This window comes from Lepidochelys kempii, chromosome 1, assembly GCF_965140285.1.
Source record: "Lepidochelys kempii isolate rLepKem1 chromosome 1, rLepKem1.hap1, whole genome shotgun sequence".
Taxonomy (NCBI): Eukaryota; Metazoa; Chordata; order Testudines; family Cheloniidae; genus Lepidochelys; species Lepidochelys kempii.
This window is the reverse complement of record NC_136380.1, coordinates 212,856,924-212,878,853: the sequence shown is the minus strand read 5'-3', so window position 1 is coordinate 212,878,853 and position 21,930 is coordinate 212,856,924. Positions and strand designations below refer to the sequence as shown.

At 48.3% G+C, this 21,930-nt stretch overlaps 1 protein-coding gene across 1 annotated transcript in view; it reads right to left on the bottom strand.

Annotated features, from left to right (window-relative positions):
• The window catches only part of LOC140898583 (scavenger receptor cysteine-rich type 1 protein M130), an 84,391-nt gene that overhangs the window by 23,524 nt on the left and 38,937 nt on the right, over positions 1-21,930 (bottom strand). Inside the window, exons 4-5 of the mRNA XM_073312584.2 lie at positions 6,438-6,752; positions 5,690-6,001 (exon numbers count right to left, since the gene is read on the bottom strand). Of these exons, the coding sequence (XP_073168685.2) occupies positions 5,690-6,001; positions 6,438-6,752 (627 nt within the window). The remainder of the gene's footprint in view (positions 1-5,689; positions 6,002-6,437; positions 6,753-21,930) is intronic.

Below are 21,930 nucleotides of genomic sequence, written 5' to 3'. Positions count from 1 at the left end.
CCCGACAGCCAGGAACTGTTTCTCACCCTGGACCTGGAGCCAGTACCCCCCGAACCCACCCAAGGCTGCCTCCTGGACCCGCCAGGCAGAGAAGGGACCTCTGGTGAGTGTACCTTTTAAAATACTATACATGGTTTAAAAGCAAGCATATTTAATGATTAATTTGCCCTAGCATTCGCGGCTCTCCTGGATGTACTCCCAAAGCCTTTGCAAAAGGTTTCTGGGGAAGGCAGCCTTATTCCGTCCACCATGGTAGGACACTTTACCACTCCAGGCCAGTAGCATGTACTCGGGAATCATTGTAGAACAAAGCATTGCAGTGTATGTTTGCTGGCATTCAAACAACATCCGTTCTTTATCTCTTTGTTATCCTCCAGAGAGTGATATCATTCATGGTCACCTGGTTGAAATAGGGTACTTTTCTTAAGGGGACATACAGAGGTGCCTGTTCCTGCTGGGCTGTTTGCCTGTAGCTGAACAGAAATGTTCCCCGCTGTTAGCCACGGAGGGGAGGGGGAAGAAGCTAGCCATGTTGTGGGGGGAGGCAAAATGCGACCTTGGAACGAAAGCACATGTGCTATGTATGTAATGTTAACAGCAAGGTTTACTGTGAAAGAGTGTACCCATTGTTCTATAAAATGTGTCTTTTTAAATATCACTGTCTCTTTTTTTTTCTCCACCAGCTGCATGTGTTTCAAGGATCACAGGATCTTCTCCTTCCCAGAGGCTAGCAAAGATTAGAAGGTGAAAAAAACGCACTCGCGATGACATGTTCTCTGAGGTCATGCTGTCCTCCCACACTGACAGAGCACAGACGAATGCGTGGAGGCAGACAGTGTAAGTGGCGGGCTGAAGAGAGAGCTGAAGCTGAAAGGTGGCAACAGCATGATGAGAGGAGGCAGGATTCAATGCTGAGGCTGCTGGAGGATCAAACTAATATGCTCCAGCGTATGGTTGAGCTGCAGGAAAGGCAGCAGGATCACAGACCGCTGTTACAGCCCCTGTGTAACCAACCACCCTCCTCCCCAAGTTCCATAGCCTCCTCACCCAGATGCCCAAGAGCACGGTGGGGGGGGCCTCCAGCCACCCAACCACTCCACCCCAGAGGATTGCCCAAGCAACAGAAGGCTGGCATTCAAAAGTTTTAAACTTTTAAAGTGCTATGTGGCCTTGTCCTTCCCTCCTCCATCACCCCTCCTGGTGCTTCTCTCCTCCACCACCCCTCCTGGGCTACCTTGGTAGTTATCTCCCTATTTGTGTGATGAATTAATAAAGAATGCATGAATGTGAAGCAACAGTGACTTTATTGCCTTTGCAAATGGTGATCGAAGGGAGGAGGGGAGGCTGGTTAGCTTACAGGGAAGTAGAGTGAACCAAGGAGCGGGGGGGTTTCATCAAGGAGAAACAAACAGAACTTTCACACCGTAGCCTGGCCAGTCATGAAACTGGTTTTCAAAGCTTCTCTGATGCGCACTGCGCCCTCCTGTGCTCTTCTAACCGCCCTGGTGTCTGGCTCTGCGTACCCAGCAGCCAGGCGATTTGCCTCAACCTCCCACCCCACCATAAACGTTTCCCCCTTACTCTCACAGATATTGTGGAGAGCACAGCAAGCAGTAATAACAGTGGGAATATTGGTTTCGCTGAGGTCTAACTGAGTCAGTAAACTGCACCAGCGTGCTTTTAAACGTCCAAATGCACATTCTACCCCCATTCTGCACTTGTTCAGCCTGTAGTTGAACAGCTCCTGACTACTGTCCAGGCTGCCTGTGTATGGCTTCATGAGCCATGGCATTAAGGGGTAGGCTGGGTCCCCAAGGATAACTATAGGCATTTCAACATCCCCAACGGTTATTTTCTGGTCTGGGAATAAAGTCCCTTCCCGCAGCTTTTGAAACAGACCAGAGTTCCTGAAGATGCAAGCGTCATGTACCTTTCCCAGCCATCCCACACTGATGTTGGTGAAACGTCCCTTGTGATCCACCAGTGCTTACAGCACTATTGAAAAGTACCCCTTGCGGTTTATGTACTCGCCGGCTTGGTGCTCCAGTGCCAAGATAGGGATATAGGTTCCGTCTATGGCCCCACCACAGTTAGGGAATCCCATTGCAGCAAAGCCATCCACTATGACCTGCACATTTCCCAGGGTCACTACCCTTGATATCAGCAGATCTTTGATTGTGTTGGCTACTTGCATCACAGCATCCCCCACAGTAGATTTGCCCACTCCAAATTGATTCCTGACTGACCGGTAGCTGTCTGGCGTTGCAAGCTTCCACAGGGCTAGTGCCACTCACTTCTTAACTGTGAGGGCTGCTCTCATCTTGGTATTCTTGCACCTCAGGGCAGGGGAAAGCAAGTCAAAGTTCCATGAAAGTGCCCTTATGCATGCAAAAGTTTCACAGCCACTGGGAATCGTCCCAGACTTCCAACACTATGCGGTCCCACCAGTCTGTGCTTGTTGCCCAAGCCCCGAATCAGTGTTCCACCGCATGAACCTGCCCCATTAGCACCATGATGCCCACATTGCCAGGGCCCGTGCTTTGAGAGAAGTCTGTGTCCATGTCCTCATCACTCTCGTCACCGCACTGATGTTGCCTACTTGCCCGGTTTTGCTTTGCCAGGTTCTGGTGCTGCATATACTGCTGGATAATGCATGTGGTGTTTAATGTGCTCCTAATTTCCAAAGTGATCTGAGTGGGCTCCATGCTTGCCGGGGTATGGCGTCTTCACAGAAAAAAGGCGCAGAACAATTGTCTGCCGTTGCCCTGATGGAAGGAGGGGCAACTGACAACATTGGCTTACAGGGAATTAAAATCAACAAAGGGGGTGGCTTTGCGAGAAACTGAATGGCCCCCTCAAGGATAGAACTCAAAACTGGGTTTAGCAGGCCGTTGATTTCATGGAGGGAGGAAGGAGAAAATGAATACAAAACAAATCTGGTCTATTTCTTGTTTTGAGCCACTTCATCTATCTTTATAGATCTTGCTGGCAGCAGACTGTACAGTATGACTGCTAGCCATCGTCATCTCCTAGGTGCTTGGCAGAAGACAGTGCAGTATGACTGCTGGCCATCATCTTCTGCTGGCTGCTGATTAAAAGACAGTACACTGCCGGTAGGACTGAATCGCCATGAGATGAAACTTAAAAGGGAAATGACCTGTCTGAGTCACTCCCATGTTTGCCCAGGCGCCCCGACCTCATCAAGGTCGGTTAAAAGAGCACCCAGGACTACGTCAACGATGGCTACCAGTCATACTGCACTGTCTGCTGCCAAAAGGCAATAAACTGCTGCTGTGTAGCAATGCAGTACCACGTCTGCCAGCACCCAGGAGACATACGGTGACGGTTACCTGAGCGGGCTCCATGCTTGCCATGGTATGGCATCTGCACAGGTAACTCAAGAAAAAAGGCGCAAAACGATTGTCTGCCCTTGCTCTCACGGAAGGAGGGAGGGAAGGGGGGCCTGACGATATGTACCCAGAACCACCCGCGACAATGTTTTAGCCCCATCAGGCACTGGGATTTCTACCCAGAATTCAAATGGGTGGCGGAGCCTGCGGGAACTGTGGGATAGCTACCCACAGTGCAAGGCTCCGGAAGTCGACGGTTGCCTCGGTACTGTGGACACACTCCGCCGACTACATGCACTTAGAGCATTTGTGTGGCGACACACACAATTGACTATATAAAAACGCTTTCTACAAAACCAACTTCTATAAATTCAACCTAATTTCGTAGTGTAGACATACCCTTAGTAAGATAGACAGAAGCAAACAATATATGTTTTAATATGGTTAAATGTATCTAGGAGCAAAGAATGTCGGCCATACTTACATGATGGGGGATTCTATCCTGGGAAGCACTGACTCTGGAAAAGATTTTGGGGTCATGGTGGATAATCTCCTGAACATAAATTATCAGAGCAACACTGTAGTCAAAAGAGCTGATGCGATCCTTGGATGCATAAAGAGGGGAATCTTGAGTAGGAGTAGAGAAATTATTTTACCCCTGTATTTGGCACTGGTGCAACCACTGTTGTAATATGACATCTTGTTCTGGTATCCACAATTCAGGAAGAATGTTATCAATTGGAGAGGGTTCAGAAAAGAACCAGAATAATAATTGAAGGATTGGAAGCATGCTTTAGAGTGCTAGACTCAAGGAGCTCGATCTATTTAACTTGACAAAGAGAAGGTTAAGGGGTGACTTGATCACTCTGTATATCTACATGGGGAACAAATATTTGATAATAGGCTCTTCAGATTAAAAGATGAAGGTATAATAAGACCCAGTGGCTGGAAGTTGAAGCTAGACAGATTCAGAATAGAAAACAGTGAGCATAATTAACCATTGGAACGATTTACCAAGGGTCATGGTGGATTCTCCATCACTGTCAAATTTTAAATCAAGACTGGGTGTTTTTTTAAAACCATATGGTCTAGTTGAAAAGAAATTATTTTGAGGAAGGTCTATGGCTTCTGTTATACAGGAGATCAGACTAGATCACAATGGTACTTTCTGGCCTTGGAATCTATAAATCTATGAAACATACTCCGTCAGCTACTTCTGTTCTCCAGTGTGTCATGAAAAAGCCTTTGAAGTTGATTGAGGGAAAGCTTCAGAGAAACCTTGAGGAAAAAAAGACCCCTGCAGTATTTGTGTTGCTTTGTAGAGGAGGATCTTCAGCAAAGCACCAGCTGCTGTCACTAAGCACTAGTCTACACTAGAAGTGCTAAATCAGCACAACTCTACTGATGCAGCCTGCACAGCTGTAGATCATCTAGGGAAGATGGTCTATGCTAATGGGAGAGAGTTCTGCCTTCAGCATAATTACTCCACCTCCATGAGAGCTGGAAGCTATGTCAGTGGGAAAACGTCTCCTGCCGACATAACGTTATAAGTGGACAGAAGTTAGGTCGCTATAACTTGTGATGCTCAGGGGGGTAGCTTTTTCACACCCCTGAGCAATGGAAGTTATATCAACATATGTGGTAGTGTAAACCTACCCTGAGAGCAAGATCTGAGTCAGGTACTAAATTTCACAAAGACCCTGCTCTTAGGGACATCTAAGCCTGCTCAAGAGAACATCTGAACACTTCCCTGAAAACCAAGATCTTTGGTAAAGAAATTACTATTATATGAAGTGTTTGGGGGTATTAGTTATCTATAAACATATACACACACACACTGCAAAATCTGCAGATTAGGGCTGCAGAGTAAAAGCATGTGACACAGTTTGGATAAGTGGGGGAGGGAGAAGAGGAAGCATTTTGTCCAGAACACCGGGGCAAACACCTACTTTTCCAGAGAGTAAAACTGGATTGTAATGGCACAACAGCTTGGATGACATCTCTGCACATAGCTCACTTCTGAAATGCCAGCCTCAACCTGATGAATGGCTGGATCAGTCCTGCTGAGGTCTGAAGGAATCTGTGAACTGCAAAACTCAAGTTTACAGTGCATAGCCATTCTCTCCAGTTCACTCTACTGTAGTACTAGGATCTACCTCCCGACCCCACTCACTGCATCCAGAGGGGTCTCTGTTCTGGGGAACATGAAATGAAGAAAGTAAGGTTCTGGTACCCCTATCTACATTGAATACTGTAGTCAATGGGACTACTCGTGAATGTACTAATCTGGGCATTACATTGCACTGTAACTAACATATACACGTCTATATTAAACTTACCTGAGCAAATAACCCTGGCTGTGTCTCTGGGGGAGCAGGCTGGGTTGCCCAGGGCTGTGCGAGAACAATCCCACAGACAGGATTCAGTCCCTTCACAATGAAAAGCATCGCTCCATACGGTTCCTCTCCCTTCCCCAAAATGGGCTCCTCCCCAGGTCGACTCGGCGTATCCACAGTTCAGCTGATGGCAGAGGACATTGGCGTCTTGCAAATCCCAGTGGGAGTCACAGAGGCTTCCCCATGTGTCTCCATGTCGGATCTCCACTCTCCCGGAGCACTCGGTGCCGTTCACTAACCTGCCGCCTGAGCACTCTGAGTACAAGGGAAAGTAAGTGTTGAGATGGCGCAGTGATCAGTGTTAATGGCAACAACAGGGAAGGGAGTGGGGAACAGGAAGGGATTGTTGCTCATGCTCAATGCTAGCAGTTACTCTGTCGGGGCTGTGTGGCTTTTCTCCATCAGCATATGCACAAACTGATACTTGATCCATCCCACTTAGTGCAAAGGGAGGACAAGAGTCTTTCATATATGCATCTTCATACCACCCCTGTGAGATAGGGAAGTACAGTTATCCCCATTTTACAGGAGGGGAATTGAGGCCCAGAGAGACTAAGGAACTTCCCCCGGGTCATATAGGATTTTGTGGTGGAGCAGGAACTGAACACAGCTCTCCCACGGCCCAGGCTAGTGCTCTAACCACTGGACATTCCTTCCTCTGCTTTCAGCTCCTCTTCCCACTGCAGCTCACCTGAACACACCACGCTGGCTTTGCTCCCAGGGGGACACTCAGTTGTACCCAGAGCAGTAACAGGACAGTCCCTCAGACGGGATTCGTTCCTCTCGCAGCCAAACGTGCCGTTCCAGACAGGCCCATCTCCTGTCCCAAAGAGCTGCCCTGCTGGCATTGACAGGGCGAATCCACAGTCAAGCTGCTGGCAGAGGGCGTGGGCAGCCTGTAAATCCCACTGGGAATCACAGAGGGTTCCCCAGGCGCCTCCATGGTGAAGCTCCACTCTCCCCGAACACCCTGTGCTGCCATTTGCCAGCCTGTACCCGGCATACCCTGAGAACAAGGAAAAGGGAGATCAGAGGGACATTTCTCTTACACAATTGTCTACAGAGATGAGATAAAGGAGCCCCAGTTACCTGGGATCAATAATAATTAATTCACAGCTTACTGGGGACCTTTTTAACTCAGGGCACACAGACTTTATAATCAGGCTCTTACACTAAGAACATAAGAATTGCCATACTGAGTCAGACCAAAAGTCCATCTAGCCCAGTATCCTGTCTTTCAACAGTGGCCAATGCCAGGTGCTTCAGAGGGAATGAACAGAATATGTAACCATCAAGTGATCCATCCCCTGTTCCCCATTCTCAATTTCTGGCAAAACTAAGGCTAGGGACACCATTCCTGCCCATCCTGGCTAATAGCCATTGATGGACCTATTCTCCATGAATGTATCTAGTTTTTTTTGGAACCCTGTTTATAGTTTTGGCATTCACAACATCCTCTGGCAAGGAGTTCCACAGGTTGACTGTGCGTTGTATGAACAAATACTTCCTTTTGCTTGTTTTAAACCTGCTGCCTAATAATTTAATTTGGTGACCCTTAGTTCTTATGTTATAAGTAAGGGTACGACTCAGTCATGGGTATTTTTAATAAAAGTCATGGACAGGTCATCGGCAATAAACAAAAATTCACGGCCCATGACCTGTTCATGACTTATACTATAAATACTCCTGACTAAATCTTGGGATGGCTGCTGCGGGGGCGCACCCCAGGGGGCTGCTGCTGGAGGAGGGGGCTGGGGCTAGCGGCACCTGCAGCCGGGGGTCCACTGGAGCAGCAGCTGCTCCGGCCGCCCTGGGGACAACTGCCAGGAGCCACCAGAACAGCGGCTTCTTCAGCCACCCAGGAACCACTACTGGGAGCACCAGAGCAGCGGTTGCTCTGACTATCCCGGGAACTGCTGCTCGGGCAGTCCCCAGAGCCAGCTACCTGGGGCTGCCAGAGCAGCAGCTGGTGCGACTAGCCCCGGGCTGCTCCAGCAGTGGCCAGTGCGGCTGTCCCTGGGGCACCTGAGCAGCTGGCCCCCAAACTAGCTGCTCAGGTGGTCCCAAGGCCACCCATACTGGCCGCTGCAGAAGTCACGGAGGTTGCGAAAAGTCACAGAATCTGTGACTTCTGCGACCTCTGTGACAGACATGGAGCCCGAATTATGAGGAGTAAATAACACTTCCTTATTTACTTTCTCCACACCAGTCATGATTTTATAGACCTCTATCATATCCCCCCTTAGTCATCTCTTTTGAAAGCTGAAAAATCCCAGTCTTTTCAATCTTTCCTCATATGGAAGCTGTTCCATACCCCTATCATTTTTGTTGCTTTTTTCTGAACCTTTTCCAATTCCAAAACATATATATTTTTCTGAGATGGGACGACCAGGTCTGCACACAGTATTCAAGATGTGGACATACCATGGATTTATATAGAGGCAATTCATGAGGCCTCATCTGGAGTACTGTGTCCAGTTTTGGGCCCCACACTTCAAGAAGGATGTGGATAAATTGGAGAGAGTCCAGCGAAGGGCAACAAAAATGATTAGGGGACTGGAACACATGAGTTATGAGGAGAGGCTGAGGGAGCTGGGATTGTTTAGCCTGCAGAAGAGAAGAATGAGGGGGGATTTGATAGCTGCTTTCAACTACCTGAAAGGGGGTTCCAAAGAGGATGGCTCTAGACTGTTCTCAATGGTAGCAGATGACAGAACAAGGAGTAATGGTCTCAAGTTGCAGTGGGGGAGGTTTAGATTGGATATTAGGAAAAACTTTTTCACTAAGAGGGTGGTGAAACACTGGAATGCGTTACCTAGGGAGGTGGTAGAATCTCCTTCCTTAGAGGTTTTTAAGGTCAGGCTTGACAAAGCCCTGGCTGGGATGATTTAACTGGGAATTTGGTCCTGCTTTGAGCAGGGGGTTGGACTAGATGACCTTCTGGGGTCCCTTCCAACCCTGATATTCTATGATTCTATGATTCTATGAATTCGATATTCTCCGTCTTATTATCTGTCCCTTTCTTGATGATTCCCAACATTTTGTAAGCTTTTTTGACTGCCGCTGCACATTGAGTGGATGTTTTCAAAGAACTATCCACAATGACTCCAAGATCTCTTTGAGTGGTAACAGCTAATTTAGACCCCATCATTTTATAGTGTGGCAAGATGGCCGATGTTTATATGGTGGGTCCTGCGCTTTTCTTGGGGAGGGGCTAAGATGCCACCCCTTGCCCCTGCTCTTGGGTGCCGAGGCTCCCGCTATTAGCCCGGGAAGGTGGTAGAGGAGGGAAGCAGGGAAGGGGTCTGGGTTTGCTCCTCACTCTGAGTCCCATCCCCTCTCAATCCCTGCAGGTTTCTTACTCTCGTCCCCCTTAGGTGGGGTTACCCTCGGTCCTTAGGTGTTGGGGGGAAGGGAATCCCCCTGTCCCACTGGGGCAGGGTCTCCCTTACTTCAATTCTCAGGTCTTCCAAATCTCTCAACAAACCTCCAAGCTCCAGTCCTCTCTCCTTCCTCCTCCTCCGACTGCCTGAAGCAGGGGGTTTTATTAGGTTCCTGACAGGGTTTAATTGACCACAGTGCTCCAATTAATCTGTAGCAACCCTCTCTAGTCTACAAGGAACCACGCCTTAATTAGCCTAGGGTTTATATATTTCTCCTTGACCACTCTACCGCTGCTCCCTGGCCCTTCTGTATCACATACCACCACCACCACCACCACCACTCAATACCATGGGGTTGGGCTACTTGGGACGAGTGACAGTGTTGTCGTGACAGGCTATCCGCTTTGCCGTGTTGGCTTCCAGCTCTATGCTGTATCCAGAAGTGGAAAGGTTGTAGGGATAGAAACCATCTAATCACTTGTGCATTCTTCTCCATGTTTGTGTGCATCCATTGGAGTGGGGCATGGTCTATCACAAGAGTGAACCGCCACCCAAGCAGATAATACTGTAGAATTTCCATGGCCCATTTAACCGCTAGGTATTCTTTTTCTACTACGGCATATCGTTACTCCCTGGGCAGGAGCTTTTGGCTAAGGTAAAGGATTGGGTGCTTCTCATCCCCCACCATCTGTGAAAGGACAACCCCAAGTCCTACCTCCGAGGCATCTGAAAGATGAATTTGTTTTTAAAATCTGGGGCTATGAGCACTGGATGACTGCAAAGGGCCATCCTTAGGTCTCTGAAAGCTTCTTCTGCCGCTTCGGTCCACTTAACTATCTCCGGGCCCCGAGCTCTTGTGATGGATGAACCGGCAATAGTACCCCACTATCCCTAAGAATGCTCTGACTTGCTTCTTCTGGATTGGGCGGGGCCATTCCTGTATTGCCTTCACTTTGTTCCACTGGGGCTTCAACAGGCCCCTTCCAAGTACATACCCGAGGTATCTGGCCTCGGCTAACCCTGTTGCACATTTGGACAGGTTAGCGGTGAGGCCAGCCTGTCTAAGAGTATCTAGTACCACTTCCACTTTCTCCCAGTCAGGGCTATGGATTACCACATAATCTAAATAGGTGGCAGCATACTTGGCGTGGGATCTAAGTAATCTGTCCATCAATCGTTGGAAAGTCGCGGGGGCCCCATGGAGCCCAAAAGGGAGGATGGTATATTGGAAAAGGCCATTGGGCATAGACAAAGCGATATGGCTTTGTCGTCACCCTTGCTCTGGGAGAGGTGACAATGTGGTGCTGGATCAGCGTTGTATGGCCTGGTTGTGTAAAGAACACATCTTGGTTCCTCTGGATCATTCGACAACCTCTGTTCATTGTTCTGGGGCTAATTCGGGGAATATCTTTACCTGCCCTTGTGGGCCATCTGCCTGGGATGGAACTGGCAGGACAGCCGGGCATGTCTCCCGATCATGCCAGGGTTTCAGTAAGTTGATGTGGTATATCTGCTCTGGCCTTCAGCAGTCTGGCTGCTTCACCTTATAATTCACCTCCCCAATGGCTTCCACGATCTCATAGGGTCCATGCCAACTGGCCAGGAGCTTACTTTCTGTGGTTGGTACCAGCACCAATTACCGTGTTTTTGCCCGATTGTAGTAGGTTCGCTGGTTCTCTTGTGCTTTTTCCAAATGTTCTCTTACTATGGGGGTCACTTGGGCTATTCATTCTCTCATCTGGGCTACATGTGTAATGACGTGCTGCCCTGGGTTGGGTTTTTCCTCCTATTCCTCCTTCGCAATGTCTAATATGCCATGTGGGTGACATCCATACAGTAACTCGAAGGGGGAGAATCCAGTAGATGCTTGGGGAACTTCTTGTATTACAAACATCAGGTATGGGAGGAGGGTATCCCAGTCTTTTCCATCTTGGGCAACCACCTTTTGTATCATACTCTTGAGAGTTTGGTTAAATCACTCAACCAGACCATCTGTTTGGGGATGGTAGACCGAGGTTCACAAGGCTTGGATGTGAAGCAGGGTACATAAGTCTTTCATTACTCTCGACATGAAGGAAGTCCCTTGGTCTGTCAGGATCTCCTTAGGGATGCCTACCCTAGCAAAAACCTGCACCAGTTCTTTTGCAATCACCTTGGACATGGGGTTTCTTAAAGGAATGGCTTCGTGGTACCGTGTAGCGTAGTCCAGAATGACGAGTATGCTTCGGTGGCCCCGGGCTGTTTTCTAGAGGTCCCACTAGATCCATTGCTATCCTTTCAAAAGGAACTTCAATTATAGGCAAGGGTACCAACGGGGCCCTTAACTGAGGTCGGGGACTATGCAGCTGGCACTCTGGGCAGGAGGTGCAATAGCGCCAGACTTCTGCCCGTAACCCCGGCCAGTAGAACCTCCTTAGGACTCTATCCAGGGTCTTGTCTACTCCTAAATGTCCCCCAAACAGATGACTGTGAGCTAACTCTAATACGGCCCTTGTGTGCTTCCGTGGCACCAAGAGCTGTTCGACTACTTCCCCCCCGTATTGGCACTACCTGGTACAACAGATCCTGCTTGATAATAATAGTAGGGCCCTGGGCCTTTGGTTTTCCTTTCTACTTGCACACCATTTACCTCTACTACATCGTCCCTCACGTTCACATACAGTGGGTCATCAGCTTGGTCCTGCCCAAAATATTTGCGTGTGGGACCGATCTGGCCTGATTCTATCGGAATGGGCTCCCCTCCTTCTCTTGTGGTGCTTCTGCTTGTGCTGGGGGCCATTTCTGGGTCTCCACGGGACTTCCTCCCAACCAGGGCAGCTCTTTGGTTTGCTGCCAAAATCCTGGTTCCTAGTCTTTTATCTGCCCTCCTTTCCCATCTGGATTTCCAAGACTTCCCGGGGGGTGAAAATAACTCTGGGGAAAACCCAGCAAAAAATATGGTAGGGCCATCCATGGATGCCTTGAACTCTGCTTGGGGTTTACTTCCCTCCCCTAACTCGATGCGGGGGGAGTAAGCTCTCAAACCCAGAAAAGTCTCTGCCAATTAAGACTGGGTAGGGAAGTTTGGGGACCACCCCTGCAGTCATCTTGGTAGTGTTTCCCTGGATCTCAATCCATATTGGAATTGTGGGGTAGAAATGTTCTGTGCCATGGACACATGTCACTCTGGTGCTCTTGGCCCGGCTCAGTTGGTCTTGTCCCACTAACTTTCCTGAGACCAATGTGACAGCACTTCCAGAGTCCAGCAAAGCTGTGGTCTGGATGCCATTTATCCTTACTGGCCCGGTGTACTCATGTGGGGCCATCACGACCTCCACCAGCCTGATTAGGCCACATTGGTGTCTGGGATCCCCGAAGTTGCATTGCATGGGCTCCTCCCTGTTGGGACACTGGGCTGCTATATGCCCCAACTCCCCACACGCATAACAGCAATATCTCATCCCAGAGGTCGCCCTCTGTCTTGGGCCCACTGACACGCTCTGCCAGCCCTCTCCCCCAAGACCCACAGGTCCCTTTGGGGCCTCAGACCGCTCCTTGGTGCCTGTTCTTCCCACTATGGCTTTCATGGAGTTCTCGATGATCCGGGGCCTGAGGGTCGGGACTGGTTTCCTGGAACGCCGTGTTTCACCTCCCGGGGTTTCGACCAGTTCACGGGTTGCCAGTTGTCTCTTTACAAGGGTGGCCAGTTCATTATAGGTGGAGGGGTCATTCTGGCCTACCCCGGCTTAGAGGCCCAAGGGTAGTCCCCTTGTATAGTGGTCCAGCACCAGAAGCTCCATCATTTTCTCCGAGCTGAGAGCCTCTGGGCGTAACCACTTCCGGGCTAGGTGGATTAGATCAAATAGTTGTGACCGTGGTGTCTTGTCCTCACAGTACTGCCATTCATGGAACCTCTGGGCTCGCAAGGCTGTCATTACCCCTGCCCTGGCCAGAATCTCCCCCTTCAGTCAGGTGTAATCTGCTGCCTCCTCTGCAGTTATATCATAGTAGGCCTTCTGGGCCTCCCCGCACAAAAATGGGGTGAGTATGCCTGACCACTGGTCTCGGGGCCAGGCCTCCTGCAGGGCTGTCCTCTCAAAGCCCAGGAGGTATGCCTCCACATCATCCTCTCAGGTCATTTTCTGCAGACAGTAGGTGGCCCGTATGGTCTGTGTTCCATCATACCCATGGCTCAGCTCCGTAAGGGCCTTCACCTGGTTCACTAGTTCCTGCAGCATGGGCTGACCTTGGGTGGCCTGGGTCATCAGCAGGTGATTGGTCTCTTGCTGCAGCCTCATGGCCTCCTGTTGGGCATCTGCCTGGACCCGGGTAGCCGCCTGCTGGGCAGCAGTGGCTTGCACCAGTGCTTTGACCATGTCCTCCACCTTGGGGCAGGGTGGTCATGACCCACCCTGGATTATGTTCACAGAACAGAAATCCCACCCCTGACACCACATGTGGCAAGATGGCCGATGTTTATATGGTGGGTCCTGCGCTTTTCTTGGGGAGGGGCTAAGATGCCACCCCTTGCCCCTGCTCTTGGGTGCCAAGGGTCCCGCTATTAGCCCAGGAAGGTGGTAGAGGAGGGAAGCAGGGAAGGTACTGCCAAGAATGACCTTAAGCGGATCACTGCGGACTATGTGGCTCTAGGGAGAAGGATAAAGGAGTTGGAGGCGCAAGTGGTGTTCTCGTCCATCCTCCCCGTGGAAGGAAAAGGCCTAGGTAGGGAGCGTCGAATCGTGGAAGTCAATGAATGGCTACGCAGGTGGTGTCGGAGAGAAGGCTTTGGTTTCTTTGACCATGGGATGGTGTTCCATGAAGGAGGAGTGCTGGGCAGAGACGGGCTCCATCTTACGAAGAGAGGGAAGAGCATCTTTGCCAGCAGGCTGGCTAACATAGTGAGGAGGGCTTTAAACTAGGTTCATCGGGGGAAGGAGACCAAAGCCCTGAGGTAAGTGGGAAAGCGGGATACCGGGAGGAAGCACAGGCAGGAATGTCTGTGAGGGGAGGGCTCCTGCCTCATACTGGGAATGAGGGGCGATCAGCAGGTTATCTCAAGTGCTTATATACCAATGCACAAAGCCTTGGAAACAAGCAGGGAGAACTGGAGGTCCTGGTGATGTCAAGGAACTATGACGTGATCGGAATAACAGAGACTTGGTGGGATAACTCACATGACTGGAGTACTGTCATGGATGGTTATAAACTGTTCAGGAAGGACAGGCAGGGCAGAAAAGGTGGGGGAGTAGCCCTGTATGTAAGGGAGCAGTATGACTGCTCAGAGCTCCGGTACGAAACTGCAGAAAAACCTGAGTGTCTCTGGATTAAGTTTAGAAGTGTGTGCAACAAGAGTGATGTAGTGGTGGGAGTCTGCTATAGACCACCGGACCAGGGGGATGAGGTAGATGAGGCTTTCTTCCAGCAGCTCACGGAAGCTACTAGATCGCATGCCCTGATTCTCATGGGTGACTTTAATTTTCCTGATATCTGCTGGGAGAGCAATACAGCGGCGCATAGACAATCCAGGAAGTTTTTGGAAAGCGTAGGGGACAATTTCCTGGCGCAAGTGCTAGAGGAGCCAACTAGGGGGGGCGCTTTTCTTGACCTGCTGCTCACAAACCGGGTAGAATTAGTGGGGGAAGCAAAAGTGGATGGAAATCTGGGAGGCAGTGACCATGAGTTGGTTGAGTTCAGGATCCTGACGCAGGGAAGAAAGGTAAGCAGCAGGATACGGACCCTGGACTTCAGGAAAGCAGACTTCGACTCCCTCAGGGAACGGATGGCCAGGATCCCCTGGGGGACTAACTTGAAGGGGAAAGGAGTCCAGGAGAGCTGGCTGTATTTCAAGGAATCCCTGTTGACGTTACAGGGACAAACCATCCCGATGAGTCGAAAGAATAGTAAATATGGCAGGCGACCAGCTTGGCTTAATGGTGAAATCCTAGCGGATCTTAAACATAAAAAAGAAGCTTACAAGAAGTGGAAGGTTGGACATATGACCAAGGAAGAGTATAAAAATATTGCTCGGGCATGTAGGAATGTTATCAGGAGGGCCAAATCGCACCTGGAGCTGCAGCTAGCCAGAGATGTCAAGAGTAACAAGAAGGGTTTCTTCAGGTATGTTGGCAACAAGAAGAAAGCCAAGGAATGTGTGGGCCCCTTACTGAATGAGGGAGGCAACCTAGTGACAGAGGATGTGGAAAAAGCTAATGTACTCAATGCTTTTTTTGCCTCTGTTTTCACTAACAAGGTCAGCTCCCAGACTGCTGCGCTGGGCATCACAAAATGGGGAAGAGATGGCCAGCCCTCTGTGGAGATAGAGGTGATTAGGGACTATTTAGAAAAGCTGGACGTGCACAAGTCCATGGGGCCGGACGAGTTGCATCCGAGAGTGCTGAAGGAATTGGTGGCTGTGATTGCAGAGCCATTGGCCATTATCTTTGAAAACTCGTGGCGAACCGAGGAAGTCCCGGATGACTGGAAAAAGGCTAATGTAGTGCCAATCTTTAAAAAAGGGAAGAAGGAGGATCCTGGGAACTACAGGCCAGTCAGCCTCACTTCAGTCCCTGGAAAAATCATGGAGCAGGTCCTCAAAGAATCAATCCTGAAGCACTTGCATGAGAGGAAAGTGATCAGGAACAGCCAGCATGGATTCACCAAGGGAAGGTCATGCCTGACTAATCTAATTGCCTTTTATGATGAGATTACTGGTTCTGTGGATGAAGGGAAAGCAGTGGATGTATTGTTTCTTGACTTTAGCAAAGCTTTTGACACGGTCTCCCACAGTATTCTTGTCAGCAAGTTAAGGAAGTATGGGCTGGATGAATGCACTACAAGGTGGGTAGAAAGCTGGCTAGATTTTCGGGCTCAACGGGTAGTGATCAATGGCTCCATATCTAGTTGGCAGCCGGTATCAAGTGGAGTACCCCAAGGGTCGGTCCTGGGGCCGGTTTTGTTCAATATCTTCATAAATGATCTAGAGGATGGTGTGGATTGCACTCTCAGCAAATTTGCGGATGATACTAAACTGGGAGGAGTGGTAGATACGCTGGAGGGGAGGGATAGGATACAGAAAGACCTAGACAAATTGGAGGATTGGGCCAAAAGAAATCTGATGAGGTTCAATAAGGATAAGTGCAGGGTCCTGCACTTAGGACGGAAGAACCCAATGCACAGCTACAGACTAGGGACCGAATGGCTAGGCAGCAGTTCTGCGGAAAAGGACCTAGGGGTGACAGTGGACGAGAAGCTGGATATGAGTCAGCAGTGTGCCCTTGTTGCCAAGAAGGCCAATGGCATTTTGGGATGTATAAGTAGGGGCATAGCGAGCAGATCGAGGGATGTGATCGTTCCCCTCTATTCGACATTGGTGAGGCCTCATCTGGAGTACTGTGTCCAGTTTTGGGCCCCACACTTCAAGAAGGATGTGGATAAATTGAAGAGAGTCCAGCGAAGGGCAACAAAAATGATTAGGGGACTGGAACACATGATTTATGAGGAGAGGCTGAGGGAACTGGGATTGTTTAGTCTGCAGAAGAGAAGAATGAGGGGGGATTTGATAGCTGCTTTCAACTACCTGAAAGGGGTTTCCAAAGAGGATGGCTCTAGACTGTTCTCAATGGTAGCAGATGACAGAACGAGGAGTAATGGTCTCAAGTTGCAGTGGGGAAGGTTTAGATTGGATATTAGGAAAAACTTTTTCACTAAGAGGGTGGTGAAACACTGGAATGCGTTACCTAGGGAGGTGGTAGAATCTCCTTCCTTAGAGGTTTTTAAGGTCAGGCTTGACAAAGCCCTGGCTGGGATGATTTAACTGGGAATTGGTCCTGCTTTGAGCAGGGGGTTGGACTAGATGACCTTCTGGGGTCCCTTCCAACCCTGATATTCTATGATTCTATGATTCTAAGGGGTCTGGGTTTGCTCCTCACTCTGAGTCCCAGCCCCTCTCAACCCCTGCGGGTTTCTTACCCTTGTCCATTTTAGGTGCGGTTACCCTCGGTCCTTAGGTGTTGGGGGGAAGGGGTCCCCCTGTCCCGTTGGGGCAGGGTCTCCCTTACTTCAATTCTCAGGTCTTCCAAATCTCTAAACACACCTCCAAGCTCCAGTCCTCTCTCCTTCCTTCTCCTCCTCTGACTGCCTGAAGCAGGAGGTTTTATTAGGTTCCTGACAGGGTTTAATTGACCACAGGTGCTCCAATTAATCTGTAGCAACCCTCTCTAGTCTACGGGGAACCACGCCTTAATTAGCCTAGGGCTTATATTTCCCCTCGACCACTCTACCACTGCTCCTTGGCCCTCCTGTATCACAATATGTATAGTTGGGATTATGTTTTCCAAGGTGCATTACTTTGCCTTTATCAACACTGATTTTCATCTGCCATTTTCATAGATTCATAGATATTTAGGTCAGAAGGGACCATTATGATCATCTAGTCTGACCTCCTGCACAACGCAGGCCACAGAATTTCACCCACCACTCCTGCGAAAAACCTCTCACCTATGTCTGAGCTATTGAAGTCCTCAAATCGTGGTTTAAAGACTTCAAGGAGCAGAGAATCCTCCAGCAACTGACCCGTGCCCCATGCTACAGAGGAAGTCGAAAAACCTCCAGGGCCTCTTCCAATCTGCCCTGGAGGAAAATTCCTTCCCGACCCCAAATATGGCAATCAGCTAAACCCTGAGCATATGAGCAAGATTCACCAGCCAGATACTACAAAAAATTCTTTCCTGGGTAACTCAGATCCCACCCCATCTAATATCCCATCACAAGCCAGTGAGCCTATTTACCATAAATATTTAATTACCAAAACCATGTTATCCCATCATACCATCTCCTCCATAAACTTATCGAGTTTAATCTTAAAGCCAGATAGATCTTTTGCCCCCACTGCTTCCCTTGGAAGGCTATTCCAGAACTTCACTCCTCTGATGGTTAGAAACCTTCATCTAATTTCAAGTCTAAACTTCCCTTTCAAGTCTAAACAAGTCTGAACACCTCACCATCCAACACCCCCATGAACAGGGAAGTGCTGAGGCTGTCTCCACTGCACAGAGGGGGAGTGAGGTGCAGGGAGCTGGAGGCTTACCTGGGAAGCCTGTGGCTGAGCAGGGTTTTGAATCCCAGTCCCAGATTAGTGCTCTGGACTGCTGGACAATTCCCTGCGCGCGCACGTTCATTGGGCCTGTGACCTTTGGAGCAACCTCCTTCAGGCTGCACAAAGAGCCTGGCTCTGCTTCCATCACACTGCATACTCCTGCTGAATTCAGTGGAAGCAGGACCAAGGTGAGTGGCTTAGTGGCTTGTTGGGCCATGCACTGCAGGCTGTTCCCCGAACAGGAGCTCTGTGCAGACTAGGGAAATGACTAGGCTCTCCAGCTGGCTGCGTAAAGGGTCTGATCCAAATAAGAACGATCTAGAAGGCAAGTGGGTTTCCTCTGTCAAGCACAGGAGGGTCTCCAGGCAGAATGGCTTCAGAGGGGAGCTAGTTAGTTAGCATGTGGGAAGACTGAAAGCAGAAAATGCTATTACTTGGTTGCTGCTGCCCCTGAAAGAGTAAAACACAGAGCCAGGGGCTACGCAGAGAACAAAGAGCATAAGAGACGAATGCAGACAGGGAGAGCCCAAAATATAGCATGCTGCATGTGGGGAAGAGAAGAATGCAGAAGAGAAGAATTAGGGGGGATTTGATAGCTGCTTTCAACTACCTGAAAGGGGGTTCCAAAGAGGATGGCTCTAGACTGTTCTCAATGGTAGCAGATGACAGAACGAGGAGTAATGGTCTCAAGTTGCAGTGGGGGAGGTTTAGATTGGATATTAAGAAAAACTTTTTCACTAAGAGGGTGGTGAAACACTGGAATGCGTTACCTAGGGAGGTGGTAGAATCTCCTTCCTTAGAGGTTTTTAAGGTCAGGCTTGACAAAGCCCTGGCTGGGATGATTTAACTGGGAATTGGTCCTGCTTTGAGCAGGGGGTTGGACTAGATGACCTTCTGGGGTCCCTTCCAACCCTGATATTCTATGATTCTGTGATTCTATGATTCCCGATGGCCAGTTTATATCCATTTGTTCTTGTGTCCACATTGGTATTGAGCTTAAATAATTCCTCTCCCTCTCTGGTATTTATCCCTCTGATATATTTATAGAGAGCAATCATATCTCCCCTCAGCCTTCTTTTAGTTAGGCTAAACAAGCCAAGCTCCTTGAGTCTCCTTTCATAAGACAAGTTTTCCATTCCTCAGATCATCCTAGTAGCCCTTCTCTGTACCTGTTCCAGTTTGAATTCATCCTTCTTAAAAATAGGAGACCAGAACTGCACACAGTATTCCAGGTGAGGTCTCACCAGTGCCTTGTATAACAGTACTAAAACCTCCTTATCCCTACTGGAAATACCTCTCCTGATGCATCCCAGGACCACATTAGCTTTTTTCACAGCCATATCACATTGGCAGCTCATAGTCATCCTATGATCAACCAATACTCCAAGGTCCTTCTCCTTCTCCGTTACTTCTAATTGATGCGTCCTCAGCTTATAACTAAAATTCTTGTTATTAATCCCTAAATGCATGACCTTACACTTCTCACTATTAAATTTCATCCTATTACTATTACTCCAGTTTACAAGGTCATCCAGATCCTCCTGTAGGATATCCCTGTCCTTCTCTAAATTGGCAATACCTCCCAGCTTTGTATCATCCGCAAACTTTATTAGCACACTCCCACTTTTTGTGCTGAGGTCAGTAATAAAAAGATTAAATAAGATTGGTCCCAAAACTGATCCTTGAGGAACTCCACTGGTAACCTCCCTCCAGCCTGACAGTTCACCTTTCAGTAGGACCCGTTGTAGTCTCCTCTTTAACCAATTCCTTATCCACCTTTCAATTTTCCTATTGATCCCCATCTTACCCAATTTAACTAATAATTCCCCATGTGGCACAGTATCAAACGCCTTACTGAAATCTAGGTAAATTAGATCCACTGCGTTTCCTTTGTCTAAAAAATCATGTAGGAGAGCAGGTTGGTTTGGCACGATCTACCTTTTGTAAAACCATGTTGTATTTTGTCCCATTTACCATTGACTTCAATGTCCTTAACTACCTTCTCCTTCAAAATTTTTTCCAAGACTTTGCATACTACAGATGTCAAACTAACAGGCCTATAGTTACCCGGATCACTTTTTTTCCCTTTCGTCTTAAAAATAGGAACTATGTTAGCAATTCTCCAATCATACGGTACAACCCCTGAGTTTACAGATTCATTAAAAATTCTTGCTAATGGGCTTGCAATTTCATGTGCCAATTCCTTTAATATACTTGGATGAAGATTATCTGGGCCCCCCGATTTAGTCCCATTAAGCTGTTTGAGTTTCGCTTCTACCTCAGATATGGTAATATCTACCTCCATATCCTCATTCCCATTTGTCATGCTACCATTATCCCTCTTTAGTCTTATTAAAGACTGAGGCAAAGTATTAGTTCAGATATTGGGCCATGCCTAGATTATCCTTAACCTCCACTCCATCCTCAGTGTTTAGCGGTCCCACTTCTTCTTTCTTTGTTTTCTTCTGATTTATATGGCTATAGAACCTTTAACTATTGGTTTTAATTCCCTTGGCAAGGTCCAACTCTACCTGACTTTTAGCCTGTCTCACTTTATCCCTACATGTTTTGACCTCAATAAGGTAGCTTTCCTTGCTGATCCCTCCCATCTTCCACTCCCTGTATGCTTTCTGCTTTTTCTTAATCACCTCTCTGAGATGCTTCTCATCCAACTTAGTCTACAACTCCTGCCTATGAATTTTTTCCTTTCTTGGGATGCAGGCTTCCAATAGCTTCTGCAGCTTTGATTTAAAATAATCCCAGGCCTCCTCTACCGTTAGATCCATAAATTCTTCAGTCCAATCCACTTCCCTAACTAATTTCCTTAATTTTTGAAAGTCAGCCCTTTTGAAATCAAAAACCCTAGTCGCAGATTTATTTTTGTTTATCTTTCCATTCAGTTTGAACTGAATTAGCTCATGATCACTTGAACCAAGATTATCCCCTATAACCATTTCTTCTATGAGGTCCTCACTACTCACCAAAACCAAATCTAAAATGGCATCCCCTCTAGTCGGTTAGGCAACTACTTGATGAAGGAATCCATCAGCTATCGCATTTTGTAGCCCAGTCATCCAGTTTTGTGAGATCCCTTTGTAACTCTTCTCAGTCCGCTTTGGACTTAACTATCTTGAGTGGTTTTGTATCATCAGCAAATTATGCCAGCTCACTATTTACCCTTTTTTCCAGATCATTTATGAATGTGTTGCATAGTACTGATCCCAGTACAGACCTCTGGGGGACACTACTATTTACCTCTCTCCATTCTGAAAACTGACCATTTATTCCTACTCTTTGTTTCCTATCTTTTAACCAGTTACCAATCCATGAGAGGACCTTCCCTCTTATCTCATGACAGCTTATCATAGAATATCAGGATTGGAAGGGACCTCAGGAGCTCATCTAATCCAACCCCCTGCTCAAAGGAGGACCAATCCCCAACTAAATCATCTCAGCCAGGGCTTTCTCAAGCCTGACCTTAAAAATATCTAAGGAAGGAGATTCCACCACCTCCCTAGGTAACGCATTCCAGTGTTTGACTACCCTCCTAGTGAAAAAGTTTTTCCTAATATCCAACCTAAACCTCCCCCACTGCAACTTGAGACCATTACTCCTTGTTCTCAGTAGTAGCAGATGACAGAACAGTCTAGATCCATCCTCTTTGGAACCCCCTTTCAGGTAGTTGAAAGCAGCTATCAAATCCCCCCTCATTCTTCTCTTCCACAGAC